The following is a 19,277-nucleotide window of genomic DNA, read 5'->3' as shown; positions in this document are numbered from 1 at the left end:
ACTCCTTGTAATCCCTATACTGGTACTTTTACTACTTTATATTCCTCAGACAGAAACCTAGGGTTTCTTTTCTCTTTCCCCCCCAACAACCTCTACCTTAATTGGTCACTGATTCTTATCTGGTCTCTTGATTCTCTCCATCTTGCCCAGGTTTCTGCTGCAGACTTCCATCTGGTGCCCCCACATCCTGTCCTTCAAATCGCTTGTACATCTTCAACACCACTTGTCAGGTTCTCAGTGATTCCCCATTGCCTTCGAGATTTGAAAAGCCTGAGCTCTTAAGTGATGTTCAAAGCCTTGCGTGATCAGGCCCTTTGCCTACGTTTCTAGTCTACTTCCTCCTCTCTAAACTCTGGCCATCTCTTTCATTTTGGTTAAACAGCTTTATTTGAGATATATTGCACATACCATACTATTCACCCATTTAAAGTGTACAATTCATTGTTTTTTCAGTCTAGTGTTCACAAGACTGTGCAACCATTACCACAATCTAATTTAGAACATTCTTGTCCCGCCCAACCCTGTAACCCAGTAGCAGTCACTCAGCCTTCCTCACCTACCCTTCTGACGCCTTAGCCCTAACCAACCGATAGTGTACTTTCTGTCTAAATTTGCCTATTTCTATCTCCATAAATTTGCCTCTTCTGGACATTTCACATAAATGGAATCACACAACATGTGGTCTTAACATTACAGTTTTCAAGCTTGAGTGTTGAGAGTGCCTTCCTCCTTCCCTTTCATTCGTCTTCTTTCTACTTGTTTCAAACACGCCTCATGTAAGAAACTTCAAAGTGGTTACCTTTTACAAACCAAGGTGACAACGCTGTTAATTTACATTTTGTACCTTTCTGTAACTGAGTTTTCTAATTGTGCACTTTTTCATTATTTTTTAAAAATTATCAACAGAAGGGGGGCTGGCCCCATGGCCCAAGCGGTTAAGTGCGCGCACTCTGCTGTGGCGGCCTGGGGTTTGCTGGTTCGGATCCTGGGCGTGCACCGACGCACTGCATGGCAGGCCATGCTGTGGCGGTGTCCCATATAAAGTGGAGGAAGATGGGCATGGATGTTAGCCCAGGGCCAGTCTTCCTCAGCAAAAAAAGAGGAGGATTGGCAGATGTTAGCTCAGGACTGGTCTCCTCACACACACAAAAAAATTATCAACAGAAGTTATCTGGACAGGGAGATTTTGGGCCACTTTTTCTTTAAACTTCTGAATAGAAAACAACTAATATATGTTATCTTTAAAAAATCAAACTCATGTCACATCCCCAAAGCCCTTCTTTTCCTCCAGAACTTTGTGTTTTAATAGCACCTTGTTCTCACCTCAGTCGTCCTGTGTGTGCTCCTCCTGGTGTTGATTTGCATGTCTCTTCAAGTGGAGGCCCCCAGGGCCAGGTTGTGCCTTATTTCTGGGCTGAGGGTGGCTGGTGGGAGGTAGGCATCCACGTTGAATGAGGCCCTGCTTTCCTCACTGCTCCGAGGAGTCATCCTCCAAGGTGCCAACTCAGGCTCCACATAAATTGCTACCCTGCTCTCTCGTCCATATTCTCAGTATAGGTTTTTATACTACAGAATTGGACATGCGCTGCTTTATTTCTTTTTTGTTCTTTTCCCCAAAAAGATTATAAGCCCCTTGAGAGGCCACTGCCAGGAGTCTTGGATCTCTAGTAGGCTAGGGCTTAGGCTTAGGTATATGACATCCCATTCAATTTTAGCTGAATTGGAGATAACACAAGACAATGTGGTATCTGCATAATAATTATAACAGGCTTTTACACCATCTGTCTATAGTTACCTCTGCAGAGAGGGAGCCAGGCCTCTTTAGTCAAGATCAACTCAGAAGCTGTGAAATTGTAGGCTTTTTTTTTTCACATAAAAATACTTGTTTAGTTTTTATGAGCAGTGTTAATGTAAAAGAACAGTGAAAGTTATACTGAAGGATAGAGGTGTGTGATAGACTTTTCAGAGTCTTGGAGTGCTAGATTAAAAAACAACTCCAAATGTTTCTGAAAGGAAGAGTGTTGAATTTGCGCTGTCTTGGTGACTTGTTTAAGCAATAGAATATGGCAGAAGTGATGTCCTGGGACTTCTGAGGCTGGGTCATAAGAAGCCTTGTAGCGTCTGACAGGTCTCTTGGAGCCCTGAGTCACCATGTAATAAGTCCAACTATCACATGGCCCTGAAACCACATGAAGAGGGGAGACAGAGGGACCAGCTAAGCCCAGCCTTTTGTCGTCCCTGCCAAGTGCAATGTAGGGGAAGAGATCTTGGACCCTCCAGAATAGCCCAGCCATCATCTGAATATCCCCATGCAGCTCCAGTGGTGCCACATGGGGCAAAAAAATTGCCCAGCTGAGCTCTGCCTGAATTCTTGATACAGAATTGTGAGACATAATAAAAAGGTGGTGGTTTTAAGCTACTAAGTTTTGAGGTAGTTACACAGATAGGTGAAACATTTCAGAATGCTGTGCTTGTGGTTTAACTTTTTTTTTTTTTCCCAGTTTGATGCACTAAGAAAATTAGGGGGTATAGGATTTTACTGCACTAACAAATATGAAAGTATGCTTAAAAAGAAATACAATAATCTAGAAAACAATTTAAACTTTATTTTTCTCCAGTTGACTTCTCAAAAACGGTGGCATACTCAAGAGCTCTCTTTGGAATGGTTTTTTAATTTTATCTTCTTTTTTTGACTTTTCCATCAGAATAGTCACTTCTATAATTGCTTCCTGGTAAGGCTGGGCAATTGGATAGGCTGTGACCCATTCAACTTCTTTGACTTCCTCTTTCTCCGCTTGAGATTTTAGGAAAGGAAGACCCTGGGAGGAAAGTTTCTGAGCACCTCGTTTATCATTTCTTTGTTCTGTGAGTTCTCTCCCTCGCATCATTCGATCGCAGTGTCCCTTTATCTGTTTCTTTGTCCACGCCACCTTGTGCTTTTTGGTTTTAGTTTTGGGTGTTTTCTGCATATTTTCAGTCTTTTCATTCTTCTCGAGTGTTAATATTTGGGGGAAAAGTATTTCACTTGGAATTCTTTGAGGGAGTAGTTGATACTTGTGGTCCCTGAGGCCTCTGGCACGTTCGGCTCGGTATATGTGTTTCTCTATCTGGTTCAGCTCCCTCTCAGGCACTAGATAGTCCCATTTTTTAGCATCTGTTGTTTCACTTTGTGGTCTCTTTTCGTCTAGTTTAGTTTCCCATTTTGGAACCATGTATTTCCATGCTTCTTCCAGCATCATTTCTTGATGTCGTTGATAGTAGTATGCCTCTGCTCTGGCAAACCGGAAGTCAAAAGATACGGCCTTAAGTTTATGAAGTGTTTCATTCTCCTTTTGAAACTTTTGGGCTAACAGTTTCCTCACTTCTGAAGAATGGACACCACCTAAACTCTTGTCAAAGGAAAGTATTAGAACTTTTTAAGTTGGATGTTCTTTATTATACATAGTCCATGGCACAGCTCGCAAGTGGCTGTTAGCCCTGCCTGGCACTCCTACAGCATGCCCCAGTTAGGGTCTCTTAACCGTGTGTCATGTCTTCCTCTCAGACCTCCTGCACTCTCCTCCCCCAGCATTCCCTCCTTGTTGAAGACTTGCCTTATGCTTCCTTGAGAAAACAGAAGCAGTCACTCAGGAACGCCCTTCTCTTCCCACTGCCAGAACCACCACCATGCATCATGCCGGACTCTGTCTTCCTGCCTTTATAAGGGAAACACTGCCCCTTCCTCTGTCAAAAGCCAGTTCTTCACCTGTGCTTGTTGAGCTTCAAGAACATCAATTTGTGATTACCAAATTCCCTTTCCTGCTTCATCACAATTCCCCATCTACTGGATCACTCCAAAAATATGCTTCAGTATACATCATCTTTAAACGAAAAAGGAAAACTCTTCCTTTACTGCACATCCCTCTCTAGCTTCTACCCACTTTTTTGTTCCCCTTCACCTTGAAGCAGTTACCTATAGCCCCTCTCCACTTTCTCACCACACATTTTCCCCTCAATCCTCTTCAATTGGATTTCCATCCCCCTACTTCTCTGAGAGTGCTCTCATCTAGGTCATGAGTGATCTCATAGTGACAAATGCAGTGGTCCTATCTCTGTCCCTGTCATTCTTGACCTCTCAGCAGCATTTCTACAGAGGTGACCACTCTCTCCTCCTTGAAATACTTTACTTTCTTCTGGCTTCCAGGCTATGGCCAAGTGCATGTGTCTAAGGCTATCTTGGAACCCCTAGACTGTTCCAGCCATTAGCTGAATATCCCAAGTGAATCCCTCATCCTCTTCCTACCTCATAGTCACAACCTCCATCTGCTTTGCTAGTTCTGTCTTTTAAGTGTAATGCAGGAAAACACAGCAGAGAAATTGTCACTTAAGATAGAACTCAGTAACATTACGCTTCCTTGGACACAGACGGTCTCAATCATTCAACAAGGTGACCTACCCTGTTCCAGCACTGCTCTAGAGAGTGGGAATAAGGGAGGAGCAAGACAGTTGAGGCACACAAGGCTGCCCTGTGCTCACCTCTCAACTTCAGACCTAGATACTGTCTACCTGACGTCTCCACTTGGCTCTTCCTCCAAAGTGTTTTCTTCAGTTTCCTCCTCCTCAATTCTGTTACTTCTAACTTCAAAATGCCCCCACCCTAGGGTAGCAGTCTAACCAGCTTCCCTGAATCCATACTTCTCTCCCTCTGCCCCCAGCCCCACTAGACCAGTCACACAGCAGCCAGAGTGATCTTTGTATTACATAAATCTGAGCACGTCACTTTCCTGCATAGAAACCTGGGATAGCGTCCTATTGCTTTTAAGACAAAATCCCAAATTCCAGTTTGGCGTACATAATCTGGTTCCTGATTGCCTCTAGACAACCTTCTCAGCTCGACTGCGTGCTCACTCTGCTACAGCCACAGTGACTTTTCTGTTCCTCAAAAACCATATTTTCTTTCCCACCTGAGTATTTTCATGTGCTCTTCCTTCATATACTCCCACACACACAATGTAGCAGCTCTGACTGTGGTCCTTATGTACATAATTTTTAGATTTCAGCTTAAATGTCACTTCCTGAGACCTTCCACATACTCATTCAAAAAAAGTCCCATCGTTTCATGACACTATCACAGTCTGTGGTAACTGTTTAATGTCCACGTCCCTCACTAGACTAGCCCTGTGAGGGCAGGGGCCGTGTTTATTTTGTTCAGGGCTGTCCCGCCACCACCAAACGCTGAACTAAACATAACAGGCAACACACTCTCCCTTGAAATGCTCAGGCTTTCTCTACCTTGGTGATAAACTTTTTATGATTGTATTACTGGCTCCAGAGTTCATGGTAAATGTATTTCCTCACCTTAATCTTCTTTTCTAGTGGGGACTGGGAACCTACTGCAATCCGAGGGTCTTGAGTATTTTTGGCCCAGGCCAACCTGGAAGATCAAAAAGAGAAATTATACTAGGATTTACAGAAAAGTTTCAGGAAACATGCTCTGGTGTGAATTGTATGACAGAGTTGATTTGGGACTCACTTTTCATATGTAGCAAAAGGCATTTCTCTGTGCCAATAGGAAAGACTCTACGATATCTTTAACTTCTATCTTTCCTTGAAGCATGGAAGGAATGCTCTCTGATACCAGTATAAACAAAGAGCCACACTGTGTTTGAGGTTGAGACTGTCAGAAGCACCTTTATTTTAACACTGGAGAGGGGAGGCTGAGTTGCTATTTCAAATTCCACAAACCACTGGTTGTGTATATTGTTGGTAGAACAAAGAACTTACCTTTGATGAGAAAATAAGTTTTCAAAGTTGGTAAGTCCATTTTAAGTTCAGTTATGCGTAAAGTTATTAACAATATAACTTATAAGCTATCATTAATTTCCAACAACTATCTAACTATAACATATTATAGTTATGATTCTCAAAGGTTTACATTTTAGATAGATAAAACAATTTGATGGCAAGAAAGTTTTTTTAATTTAATGCAGAAAAATACAGCAGAGAAATCTGTCAATTAATATAGAGCACAGTCACATTTAGGCATCTGCAAGACCTCATTATTTTTTTTTGATAATTTTATTTATTTATTTAATTATTCCCCCAAAGCCCCAGTAGATAGTTGTATGTCATAGCTGCACATCCTTCTAGCTGCTGCATGTGGGACGCGGCCTCAGCATAGCCGGAGAAGTGGTGTGTCAGTGCGCGCCCAGGATCCGAACCCAGGCCGCCAGCTGCGGAGCGCACGCACTTAACCACTAAGCCACAGGGCCGGCTCAAGACCTCTTATTTCTTAACCTGCTTAGTTAGCAAATAGGTTCTATGTTTAGCAATCTAGGTTGTAAATATTCTTTTTCTCTGACTTGTCTTAGCAGCAAAAGAGAAGGATTTTATGAAAAAGAACTGGAAAAAACAAAACTATATTTGCCTTTTAAATAAAGCTAATTTCTTTAAAAGACATTTCTGCTTTTCTATTTTTCTTTTCTACGAGGTTCTTATATTATTTCCCTAGGAACATTTATTGAGTTTACTATACACTAGGCATTGTGCTAGGAATGTAAATGGATTCTTTTACTTAATCTTCCGAACAACCATTTGAGGTGGGTACTCCTTATCCCCCATTTCAGGGCAAAGAGGACTGAGGCCAAGAGAGATTCAGTGACTTGTCAAAGGTCCCAGGGTTAGTTTCAGAGGCAGGATATGTGCCTGTGTGACTCCAGAGCACAGAATTTTCATTCCTGTGCTACACTTGTTCCAGATAAATGAATATTCTCCTGTCTCTACGCAAAATGGAAGGAAAATAATACCCACTGTTCTTCTGCACTCAGATCCAACCATTCTGAGTCTGTCACCGAAGGAGGGTGTGAGGGTGGGGTCTGCACTGCTGGTTGATCCTTCCATAGACCCCCACTGCATCCTCTCCTCATAGCACCTTTGGTCGCTTCTGCTGTTCTTGTAGCATCATGCTGTTTATCTTTGTTGTCTTTTGTTTCAGCCATTGCCCTATCAATTGCCAGCTTTACGAACAACATCTTTGCTCTTCACTCTCTTCCTCTCAGCATCTGCTCTCCCAGCTCTACCCTCTAATCTCTCCTCTATTCTGTAAAGTACTGTCTTCCAGCCATTAAAATTTCTGGCCTTCTTTCAGACTTGCAACTATCTACTGTTGATCCTTTGGGATGCCTTGGTTGATTTCTAGGGCAACCAGAAGCAGTCACAAACTTTTTTGTGTCATCACTGTCCTAGATTGAGACTACTGTGAGGTGGTAGGTGAAGACATTGTCTGGTTGGTAGGGAATGAATTTCAGTGTGAGCTGGGCTGAACGGCCACAGACAGAAAGTAGAAGGGGCTGTGTTTCACAGACATAGGCATCCTATCTCAGTGCTATTAGAGAAAGCATCTTTCAAGGCAACAGGAGTATCTTCGTCATTTTTGCTCTCTTTTGGAATATATATTGTGTATCCTCTGTGGAAATGCGATTGGAGTGGATCCTGCACACTCACAGTAGTTGGTAGAGGTCTGACGAAGGTGTGAATGGCCCAGTCATGCGGTCTCATCATCATTTAGCTGGTGTGTCACAGCTAAATACTGCTGCTGCTATGGAGGTTTTGAGCTTTAATACCATTTAATATAGTTTTAGTCACATATTGTTTAATTATGATCATTACTGGTCATTAGTTAAAGACAAAGAAGCAGAAAATACACCTATGTTTAAATACAAATGAAAATGATTCTGTATACTCACTTCAAGATACTCTTCACCATATATGTAAGCTGCATCCATCCAAAGTCCTCATGTAGCCTATTAAGATGTCTCTAGTTCTTAAAAAAATGTGACAAGGAGAAAATATAGTGATTAATTACAACCTGGCTTCTTATTTATTAGGAATAAAATCTATCGCTTCCAGGGTCCGGCCCCGTGACGTAGTGGTTAAATTCAGCGCGTTTTGCTTTGGCAGACTGGGTTCACGGGTGCAGATCCTGGGCATGGACCTACACCACTCATCAACCATGCTGTAGTGGTGACCCACATATAAAGTAGAAGAAGACTGGCACAGATGTTAGCTCAGGGCTAATCTTCCTCAGCAAAAAGAAAAAAAAAATCTATCCCTTCCAAAATGTGCTGTTTGTAGAGATGTGCTTGAAACTATAGCCCCAAACTCATATTCAGAAATAATACAGTTACAAAAGTAAATATAAGTATTTTATGCTTAAAAAAATCAAAGAATTTCAAACATCAAGTCATGACAGTAGTTTCTATTTTCACACCAAAGCACTAAATTAAATTGCAATCTACATTTTAATACTCACTTGCTTCCCAAACCAAACAAGATATCCATTTTAAAACTGATAAAAAGTCTTGCTGCTTAGATGTCAAACTCATATGATATTAATTCAGCCAAAATTTTTATAACACCTGTGACCTGACAGCATCATACTACCACTACAAGTTCCTAATAGTCATTGAATATGAATAAGGCACTGTGTGAAGTGCTAAAAGGCAATATCTTACTTATCCCACTGTGAAAACAGAATAATAGAAGTCTCTTTTTTGATAAAGAAAAATATGCAATTCTTAACGTGAGCCTCTCCTTAAGTAAGGAATCAGCTTAACTAAAATAAAACTTAAATAAAGACAATCACATGGACCTAAAAGTACTTTTAATTTAAGTACTATGTTGTAAATTGTTTCTCTTTGCTGATAAGAGAAACTGAGGGATAAAAAATATTTAAAAGCCAGGGAGATAAACAAAGAACATTCTTGACAGCAAATCAGTTTGGAAATACTAGAGTTTGGAACAAGACTAGACTTTGCCCTAACATAAGCAAAAGACGGCATGAGTTGTTTTTTTTCTGTGATAGATATAAAAAGAAAAGGACTTGGCTAACAAATATTTTATCATATATCTAAATTTTAATCCTTTGTCAAAATCATGAAATATATTTAAATAGTTATGGGAAGTCCTAGCTGGGGAAGGAGATGATGATGTTTCCTGAACCAAAATTATTGTTAACCACTTCTTATGTCACTGAACTTGAAATAAACTTCACAGTATAATCACAGATTAACTTCTGGCATTGGAAACAGCACCTTGCCTGCTGTCTCCATTTTGCAGGAGTTTGAAAACAAACTTAAATAAAAAATAAAAGTGCCTCTGATAGTATCTCAACATAAAACACTGACAACCCAACCACCCTATGAGGTAATGTTGTTATTCTCCCCATTTTCCGTATGAGGCAATGGCAGCTAAGAGAGTTAAGTGATTCATTCAAGGCCACGCAGCTGCCAAGTGGGAGACTGAAACTTGAACATGGATGTCTAAAAGCAAAGCTTGTGATCATAAGCCCATGCCGTCCCACTTAACCTTGGAATACTGGAGGAGTGGAAACACAATCCTCACCTTTGCAGCGCTTACAGTCCAATTAGGGAGGCAAGAAATGTACATAGGTGCACACATGATATAGAGGTACAAATGGGATGCTTAAGTATCGGGAGAAAACAAAGGGCAGGAGTCATTAGTGTGAGGTGGGACTCAACAAGGAGGACTTCTTGGGGAGCACATTCTGAGCAGAGTGGCAGAAATGTGGGAGACACTCCTGAGACAAGCCAAGCAAGAGATGACTCAGTCCGAGTAGCTGTTAACTAGAGAAGTTGCACATGCAGAGTACTATATGGAGGGAGGGATGCTGGAGGCCAGAATATAGAATACAGTATAAGAAGAGAGACAATGGAAACAGAATATGACATAGAGGAATTTTCATGACTTCCCAGAACAAATAGAGAACTATGAAATGTTGTTAATAGGAAAGTGACTAAAAAGAAATGGCACTAGAGAAAAGATCCTGAAACTGTAGGGCCCAGAAGAGACACAAGGTGTAAGAAACCACCGAACTGTCTTCCAAATTGGCTGTACATTTTGCATCCCCACTAGAATGAATAAGAGTTCCTGTTGCTCCACATCCTTGCTAGTATTTGGTGTTGTCAGTGTTCTGAATTTTAGCTGCAAGAATTGGAGCTGCAAGAACTTGGTTCTAGACCAGCATTGTTCAACAAAAATAGAATGCAAGCCACAGATGTAAATTCTTCCAGGAACTACATTTAAAAAAGAAAAAAAAAAACAAAACACAACAGGTGAGATTAATTTTAGTGATATATTTGATCAGGGCAAAACATATCCAGAATATACAAAATATTATCATTTCAACACGTAATCAAGTTAAAAATTTTACATTGTTTTTTAACTAATAACTTAATTTTTTTAGAGCAGCTATAGGTTTACAGAAATATTGATCAAAAAGTACACTCTTCCCCCAAGTTCCCCCTATTTATATCTCGTATTAGTGTGGTACACTTGTTATAATTGATGAACCAATATTAATACATTATTATTAACCGAAGTCCATTGTTTACATTAAGGTTCACTCTTTGTGTCACACATTCCATGGGTTTTGACAAATGTATAATGACAGGTGTTAATCATTACTACCACATACAGAATTGTACCACTGCCCTCAAAACCCCACCATGTTCCAGCTATTCGTCTCTCCCTCACTCCGTGCCCTAAACTCCTAGAAACCACTGATCTTTTTACTCTCTCCATTGTTTTGCCATTTCCAGAATTTCACATCGTTGCAATCATACAGTATGGCTTTTTCATACTGAAAAGCCTTCTTCAAATTGGCTTATTTCACTTAGCAATATGCTTTTAATGTTCCTCCATGTCTTTTCATGGCTTAATAGCTCATTTCTTCTTATTGCTGAATAACATTCTATTGCACGGATGTTCCACTGCTGGTTTATCCATTCACTTATTGAAGCACATCTTGGTTGCCTCCAAGCTTTGGCAATTATGAATAAAGCTACTATAAATATTTGTGTGCAGGTTTTTGTGTGGACATAAGTGTTCAACTCAGTTGGGAATATACCAAGGAGCACAATTACTGTATGGTATGGTAAGAGGATATTTACTTTTGTAAGAAACCATCAAACTGTCTTCCAAATTGGCTGTACATTTTGCATCCCCACTAGAATGAATAAGAGTTCCTGTTGCTCCACGTCATTGCTAGTATTTGGTGTTGTCAGTGTTCTGAATTTTAGCCATCCTAATAGGTGTGTAATGGTATTTTATTATTGTTTTAATTTGTAATTCACTAATGACATGATGCTGAGTATCTTTTCATATGCTTATTTGCCATCTGTTTATCTTCTTTGGGAGGTATCTGTTCAGATTTTTTGCCCATTTTTAACTGGGTTGTTTTTCTTATTGCTGAAAAATTTAAGAATTCTTTGTATGTTTTAGATACAAGTACTTTATTAGATAAGTGTTCTGCTAAGATTTTCTTCCAGTCTGTGGCTTGCCTTTTCATTCTTATAACAGGGTCTTTCATAGAGCAGAAGTTTTTAATTTTAATGAAATACAACTCAATTTTTTCTTTCATAGATCACGCTTTTAGCGTTCTACCTAAAAAGCCATTGCTAAACCCAAGGTCACCTAGATCTTCTATGTTATCTTCTAGGAGTTTTTAGTTTTGTGTTCTACATTTAGGCTTATGATCCATTTTGAGTTAGTTTTTGTGAAAGATATAAGGTCTGTGTCTAGATTTATTTGTTTTGCACATGGATGCCCAGTTCCAGCACCATTTGTTGAAAAGACTGTCCTTTCTCCATTGAATTGCCTTTACTCCTTTGTCAAAGATCAATTGACTATATTTGTGTGGGTCTACTTCTGGGCTTTCTACTGTGTTCCATTGATCTACTTGTTTGTTCTTTAGCCAATACCACATTGTCTTGATTACTGTAGCTTTATAGTAAGTCTTAAAGTCTGGTAGTGTCAGTCCTCCAACTTTGTTGTTCTCCTTTAACATTGTTATTAGACTCAGGTTATTCTGAGTCTTTTGCCTCTCCACATAAACTTTAGAATCAGTTTGTTGACACCAACAAAATAACTTCCTGGGATTTTGCTTGGGATTACATTGAATCTAAAGATCGAGTTGGGAAGAAATGACATCTTTACAATATTCATCTTCCTTTCAATGAACATGGATCATCTCTACATTTACTTAGATCTTTGATTTTTTTCATCTGAGGTTTGTAGTTTTCTGCATATAGACCTTGTACATATTTTGTTAGATCTGTACCTAAGTATTTCATTTTTTTTCTGGTGCTTATGTAAATGGTACTGTGTTTTTAATTTCAAATTCCAATTGTTCATTTCTGGTACATAGGAAAGTGATTGCCTCTTGTCTATTGATATTGTATTCTGCAACCTTGCAATAATTGGTTATTAGTTCCAGGAGATTTTTGTTATTGTTCTTGTTGATTCTTTGGGATTTTCCATTTGGCCAATCACGTCATTTGCGAACAAAGACGATTTTACTTCTTCCTCCCGATCTGTATACTTTTTATTCCTTTTCTTGTTTATTGCATTAGCTAGGATTTCCAGTATGATCTTGAATAGGAGTAATGAGAGGGGACATCCTTGCCTTGTTCCTGATCTTATCGAGAAAGCATCTAGTTTCTCATCAAGTATGATGTTGTAGGTTTTTTGTAGATGTTCTTTATCAAGTTGAGAAAGTTCCTCTCCACTCCTAGTTTGCTGAGTTTTTTTTTTTTATGAATGGGTGTTGGATTTTGTCAAGTGGTTTTCCTGCATCATTGATGTGATCATGTGATTCTTCTTCTTTAGCCTATTGATGTGATGGATTACATTAATTGCTTTTGTAATGTTGAACCAGCCTTGCATATCTGGAATAAATCCTACTTGATGGTGGTGTATAATTCTTTTTATAGATTGTTGGATTCTATTCACTAATATTGTGTTGAGGATTTTGCCATCTATGTTCATTAGAGATATTGGTCTGTACTTTTCCTTTCTTGTAATATCTTTGTCTGGTTTTGGTATTAGGGTAATGCTGGCCTCATAGAATGAGTTAGAAAATTCCCTTTGCTTCTATCTTCTGGAAGCGACTGCAGAGAGTTGGTATAATTTCTTAAACATTTGGTAGAATTCACCAGAGAACCCATCTGGGCCTAGTGCTTTCTGTTTTCAAAGGTCATTAATTATTGATTTTACGTCTTTAGATATACGCCTATTCAGATGATCTATTTCTTGAGTTTTGGTATTTGTGTCTTTCAAAGAATTGATCCATTTTCTTTAGGTTATCATATGTATGGACATAGAGTTGTTCATAATATTCCTTTATTATCCTTTTAATGTCCATAGGATTAGTAGTGGTGGTCTTTCTTTCATTTCTGATATTGGTAATTTGTCTTCTCTCTTTTTCTCTTAACCTCACTAGAGGTTTATCTATTTTATTGATCTTTTAAAAGAACCAGCTTTTGCTTTTGTTTTCTCTATTGATTTCCTGTATTCAATTTCATTTATTTTTTGCTTTAATTGTTATTTCTTTTTTCTGCTTATTTTGGATTTAATTTGCTCTTCTTTTTCTAGTTTCCTGAAGTAGAAGCTTCGATTATTGATTTGTGGTCTATTTTCTAATACATGCATTCAATGCTAAAAATTTCCCTCTAACCACTGCTTTTGCTGCATCCCACAAATTTTGATGTCGTATTTTCATTTTGTTCAAAATATTTCTAAATTTCTCTTAAAACTTCTTCTTTCACCCAAGTGCTATTTAAAAGTGTTTAATCTCAGTATTTTGGAATTCTCCAGCTACCTTTCTGTTACTAATTTCTAGTTTAATTCCATTGTGGTCCAAGAGCATACTTTGTATGATTTCTATTGTTTTTAAATTTGTTAAGGTGTTTTTTATGGCCCAGAATGTGGTCTATTTTGGTGAATGTTCTATGTGAGCTTGAGAAGAATGTGTATTCTGCTGCTGTTGGATAAAGTACTCTATAGATGTCAGTTAGATCCCGTTGATTGATGGTCTTGAGTTAAATTATGTCCTTACTGATTTTCTGCCTGCTGGATCTGTTAATAACTGATAAAGGGGTGCTGAAGTCTCTAACTGTAATAGTAGATACATCTATTTCTCCTCACAGTTCGATCAGTTTTTACCTCATATATTTTGCCACTCTGTGCTAGATGCATACACATTAAGGACTGTTATATCTTCTTGGAGAATTGATTCCTTTATCAGTAAGTAATGCCCCTCTTTATCTCTAATTTTCCTCACTCTGAAGTTTACATATCTGAAATTAATGTAGCTACTCTGGCTTTCTTTTGATTAGTGCTAGCAACAGTATATCTTTCTCCATCCCTTTACTTTTAATCTATCTGTGTTTTTATATTTAAAGTGGGTTTTTTTTGTAGATAACATATAGTTAGGTTTTATTTTTTTTAATCCAGTCTTACAGTCTGTCTTTTAATTGGTATACTTAGCCCATTGACATTTAAAATGATTTGATATAATTGGATTAATATCTACCATATTTATTACTGTTTTCTATTCATTGCTCATATTGTTTCTTTTTTTTGTCTTCCACTCTTTCTGCCCTCTCTGGTTTTAATTAAGCATTTCATGATTCTACTTTTTTCCTCCTCTTTTGGCATAGCAATTATACTTCTTTTTTGCTTTTTTAAGTGGTTGTCCTTCAGTTTGCAGTACACATATACAACTAACCCAAGTTCTTTCAAATAACACTATACCACTTCACAGGCAGTGCAAGTCTCTTATAACAGTCTACTTCCAGTTCACTTCCTCTCCCCCATCCCTTATAACACTGCTGTCATTCACTTCACTTATCCATAAACTATAATTATCCTATACAAGTTGCTATTATTATTTTGAACTATCTGTTATGTTAGATTAAGATTTTAAAAAATGAAAAATTTGATTTTACCTCCATTTATTTTTTCTCTAATGCTCTTCCTTTCTTTATGTAGATCTGAGTTTCTGACCTATATTATTTTCCTTCTTTCTGAAGAATTTTTTTAACATTTCTTGCAAATCAGGTCTACTGGCAACAAATTCCTTCCATTTTTGTTTGTCTGAGAGTCTTTTCTTTCACTTTTGAAGGATAATTTCGCTGGATACAGAATTCTACGTTATTTTTTTCTTCCAACACTAAATATTTCACTTCCCTCTCTTCTTGCTTGCATGGTTTTTGAAGAGAATTCTGATGTAACTCTTATCCTTGCTCCTCTATAGGCAAGGAGTTTTTTTTTCCCAATTTTCCTGTTGATCTTTGATTTTCTGCAGTTTGAATATGATATGCCTACAGGCAGATTTTTTGGCATTTATCCTGCTTGGTATTCTATACTGCTGCAATAAAAAAATTCAAATACATTCAAATAAAATAAAAAGTTCAGTTCCCCTGTCACATTAGCCAAATTTTAGGTGCTCAATAGGTACATGTGGCTAGTGGAGAGTGCAGCTCTAGACAGCGGAGGGAAGCGGTCTAATCTGAGGCCTCTTGGCAGTGAGTGGCCCACAGAGGAAAACATCTTCTAGGACTCCACCACCAGCAGCAGCACCTGAGAACGCTGGTGCTCCTACTCACCTCCCTGCCTCTGCTCATACCATACCTCCTTCCTAGAGTGCCCATCTTCTCTGTATTTTACTCTTTTTTCCCTGGCTTAACTGAGGTCCTATCTACTCACAACACTTTCTTCAGAAGAAAAGACGAATGTGTTTCACTTCATTCCCTTTAATTCAAGAAACATTAACTGGGCTTGTCACCATGCAGATTCTTTCACATCGTCAGGGCCTAGTACTGAGCCTCACTTTTATGCTTTGCAGACTTGATTTCACATTCAGTGATACAAAAAATGTTAATGGAACCAAACGTGCCAGAGTTGTCAGCATTTTATTCTGTCAAGTAAGAAAATTAAAAACAAAGACAACTGTCTATTACGGGCAATTTTATAAATAAAAGGACATTCTAACAGTGCCCTCCTCTCCATCTCCCCCACAAAGTTCCCCCCCACAAAGGGGGAACTAAATGAAGCTTTGCATTATTTTTCTCATTTGGGCCTGGAACATGAAAACTTTGTCTCCGACCTTCAGCAAAGTAAAGACATCTAGGGACCACCGCCCTATGTAAGTCCAAACCTAGTATTTGTTGATCTCTTTTCCTCTTCAATTTATTTTATTTTTATCACCTATTCCCCCTCCTATATGTCTCTTACTAGTTGTATGACCTTGGGCAAGTTATTTAGCCTCTCTGGTCTTTGTTTCCTACGCTGTGAAGGATTAATAGCATTTAATAATCCTATGCTGTAAGGATTAAATCAGTTAACACATATACCTAGGGCTGTGGACATTCTCATTGTTGTTCAAGGCTGTTATGTCCTAGAGTGCCCTGGCTGAGGTTCGTCTAGGGCTTGGGATAAGGTTGGGGCTTCAAAGAGACAGAAGTGAAGTGGGACAAGACTATAAGAAAAGACTGAATAGCCTCCTGGCCTCCTACTCTCTGTCCTGAGCATGGCACTCTGCTCTCTGTTCATTTCACAGGCCCTTACTTTCATTCAAAATGAGAGCCTGTCCAAAAGGACTGGGAATAGTCAAACCTGCCATAATGAACAAAATGGTCAGTCTTAAGAACATGAGTACTGAGATTTAGCAAGAAGCCTTCAAGTCTGAGGAGCTGAAGGAGGTGGAGAAACCTAGAGGGGCCCTGAAAACCTCCTGCATGCTACACAGCTATCCCTTAGATTCTTTCCCATTGTGTGGGGAACCAGTGATGCTTAGCAACGGAACAGGTTACTGCCACAAAGAAACCTCTTCAACTTAACTAGGCACATATCTAGCACAGTGGACCTTGGGGTCAAGAATGTTGAACCTGACCTTAAAAGTTTACCACTGTTTCTCCAAGTTTCATGATTTCACTTTTTTAAACACTGCAAAAAGATAATCAGCTTTATTGTTGCTGGGAAAATATAAAGACAGACAGGCTTAAATTATCTGTACACACAGAAGTAAAGACTAAGGAACATTATACCTTGTTGCAGGTACTGCTTTTTATACTTTGCCCCAGACTTTTACTCTCTAAGAAATCCTCTTAAAAATAGTGGTTGTAGGGCCGACCCCATGGCTTAGCGGTTAAGCGCACGTGCTCCGCTGTTGGCAGCCCGGGTTCGGATCCCCAGCGCCCACCGCTTCTCTGGCCATGCTGAGGCCGCGTCCCACATACAGCAACTGGAAGGATGTGCAGCTATGACATACAACTATCTACTGGGGCTTTGGGGGGAAAATAAATAAATAAAATCTTTAAAAAAAAAAAAAAATAGTGGTTGCAAACTCGAGGCCCATGGGGTGAATTCAGCTTATATAAATGTTTTGTTTGGCCTGTACATTAAAAGAAATTCTTTTAAAGTAACATTTAAAAGTAACATTTAAAAATGATACTTTAAAAAACAATCTAGATTTCCAGCTTTTCTTTAAAAGTTGTAACATATGGTGGCACCCGGCTTACAGTGGCACGAGGCAGCAAGTGGGTTTGACAGTTGTTTCCTTCAAAAGTGTTAAGTGTTCTTTCAATTCACCCACCCCAGCCACCATAGAATGCCTGCACGCGCACTTGAACCTATGGGCATTTGAGTGCTTGCTGGTTTGGAAGAAGCCCGAGTTGGCTACCCACACGGTGTTCAGGGTAACTTTTAAACTGAGACCTGCAGAAATGACTGAGTGATCACAACCTCCGTGCCTCAGTTCCCTTATCTGTAAAACCGGGCTGACAACATGCAGTTGCGGGAAGGCCTGGCGAGGCAGCACGCAAAGGGCTGGCCCTCACTCGGGGCCCGGGGACACGAGTGCCATCCAAGCTAACGTCCTGGGAGGCCCCCGAGGAGGGACGCGGGGCTGGGGCACCGGGACGCACCGCGCCGGGCCTCGCTCTCCACTCCTCCCACCCGCGGGCCCCGGGCGCCGAGAGGCGTGGCCGGCCCGCGCGGACCCCGGCGGCGGCCATGGCCTCGGTGGTGGAGTACAAGGGGCTCAAGGCCGGCTACCACTGCGGCTACTGCGACGCCGAGGAGGGCAAGGCGTCCTGCGGTGAGTGTCCCTGTCGACGGGGCTGACGCGGCCGCCTCGCGTCCAAGCCCCGCACCGCCCGCCGCGGCCCCGGCCAGCCCCTGGCGGGGAGCACCCAGGCCCAGCTCCCCTGCTCCCGCTTCCCTTCCCCACTCGTTTCTTCCCCGATCGTTTCCCTTCACGCTCCGTCTCTCCGCCTCACTCTCACCGAAGATGGCGGTCCCTCTCGGAGAAGGAGCGGAAATAGCGAAGGGCTGCCCTCGGTCAAGATGGCGCGGGGGGCGTCGGCACCCAGGGACTCCCGGCGAGGCCCGGCCTGCGGGCGCCCGAGCGGCTTCGCGCGCGCCTCGGGGGCGCCCGGGCGGCGCGGTGCATTGTGGGGTGGCGGCGGCGGCGGTGTGGGGCTGGGCGGCGTCGCGTTTGGAGGGCCGAGACCATGGCTTCTTGGGCCGCTCTTTCGCCCAGCATCGTGGAGTATTTCGAGGGCGAGGACTTCTACCGCTGCGGCTACTGCAAGAATGAGTCGGGCAGTCGCTCCAATGGTGAGCGGGTCGGGCCGGCGGGCGGGGAGGGCGCCGCGGCCTCGGGGGCTCCGCGGCCGGCCGGCGTCCTTGGGGGTCGCGCCGACCGGCTCCAGGGACCGCGGCGGCCGGAGCCCCTGTCCCGCGGAGAGAGTGCGGAAGGCGGCTCCCCTGGAAGGGCTGCGACTGTCAGACTAAAAATGGACCTCACCTCTGATTCAGCAGGGAAGCTTCTAGGTGCTTATTCCTCACACAGGTGCCCGGACGTAGTGAGTGTCTCGCAGTAGCTAAGTGTGGAAGCGGGTGTCCATCATCAGTGGGAGACGGTAGCTCGATGATGGCATGCCGTGCCGGGGAGCTCTGTGCTGTGGTCGTTCACGGCTGGGGCTGACCTGTAAGTGCTGGGCTGATGTGGGAGCATCCCCGATAGGCAGCGCAGAACGCGGGGTGCAGGACTGAGTGTCGGGTGATGCTATTTGTGTAGGAGGAGGTGTGTGTGCACGTGGGCGTGGGCATCCATGGATAAAACGTCTCTGGAAGAATATACAAGACCCCGGTGACCGTAGTCGCTGCCGGCGAGGGAGCCTGTTTGTACTGTTGTGTTGGAGAATTTTCCCAAGTGCTTATATGCCCTGTCATTTCTCCACCCACCTCGATGACGACGACAACAAAGCCAGCCTACAGTTTTTTTTTTTTTTTTTTTTACCCTCTTCGTGATTCAGGTTTCTTTCGGAAGATTTCTTGTTTGTGAACAAAACATTGTGTTTATTTCTTGCTGTGTCGTGCATTGGCAAATGTAGAATCTCTTATTTTAAAGAATAAGCCAGCATTGTGGAAAA

General features: G+C 41.3%; 2 protein-coding genes across 11 annotated transcripts in view; one reads left to right on the top strand and one right to left on the bottom strand.

Annotated features, from left to right (window-relative positions):
- Positions 1-2,586: 2,586 nt before the first annotated feature.
- Positions 2,587-19,016, bottom strand: LOC131407504 (putative uncharacterized protein ZNRD1-AS1). 4 transcript variants are annotated; one of them, XM_058544164.1, is made up of 4 exons: positions 18,650-19,016; positions 7,725-7,801; positions 5,338-5,413; positions 2,587-3,389 (listed from the first exon to the last, which is right to left on the bottom strand). In XM_058544164.1, the coding sequence occupies exons 2-4, from the start codon at positions 7,757-7,759 to the stop codon at positions 2,598-2,600; spliced, it is 903 nt and encodes a 300-aa protein (XP_058400147.1). In that variant the 5' UTR covers positions 7,760-7,801; positions 18,650-19,016; the 3' UTR covers positions 2,587-2,597. The 4 variants fall into 4 exon arrangements, with proteins under 4 accessions (XP_058400147.1, XP_058400146.1, XP_058400148.1 ...); XM_058544163.1 differs by lacking the exon at positions 18,650-19,016 and adding an exon at positions 18,120-18,241; XM_058544165.1 differs by lacking the exon at positions 18,650-19,016 and adding an exon at positions 18,126-18,241.
- Positions 17,839-19,277, top strand: part of ATE1 (arginyltransferase 1) — a 174,385-nt gene continuing 172,946 nt past the window's right edge. For 3 of the 7 annotated variants that reach the window (XM_058544160.1, XM_058544161.1, XM_058544157.1), the window contains exon 1: positions 17,839-17,938. In XM_058544160.1, the coding sequence (XP_058400143.1) occupies positions 17,854-17,938 (85 nt within the window). In that variant the 5' untranslated portion in view covers positions 17,839-17,853. Of the gene's footprint in view, positions 17,939-18,311; positions 18,460-19,277 lie in introns of those variants that run through there. The other 4 variants (XM_058544158.1, XM_058544159.1, XM_058544154.1 and 1 more) reach the window with 2 other exon arrangements.

This window comes from Diceros bicornis, chromosome 6, assembly GCF_020826845.1.
Source record: "Diceros bicornis minor isolate mBicDic1 chromosome 6, mDicBic1.mat.cur, whole genome shotgun sequence".
In the NCBI taxonomy this organism is placed as follows: Eukaryota; Metazoa; Chordata; class Mammalia; order Perissodactyla; family Rhinocerotidae; genus Diceros; species Diceros bicornis.
The sequence above is the reverse complement of the archived record's forward strand: the minus strand, read 5'-3'. Positions and strand labels throughout refer to the sequence as shown.

Coding starts and splice junctions, on each gene's coding strand:
- LOC131407504 (XM_058544164.1), bottom strand. CDS start 7,759: ATGCAGCTTACATATATGGTGAAGAGTATCTTGAA. Junction 5,414..7,724: donor ATGGTGAAGAGTATCTTGAA/GTGAGTATACAG, acceptor TTGATCTTCCAG/GTTGGCCTGGGCCAAAAATA. Junction 3,390..5,337: donor CACTAGAAAAGAAGATTAAG/GTGAGGAAATAC, acceptor TCCTTTGACAAG/AGTTTAGGTGGTGTCCATTC.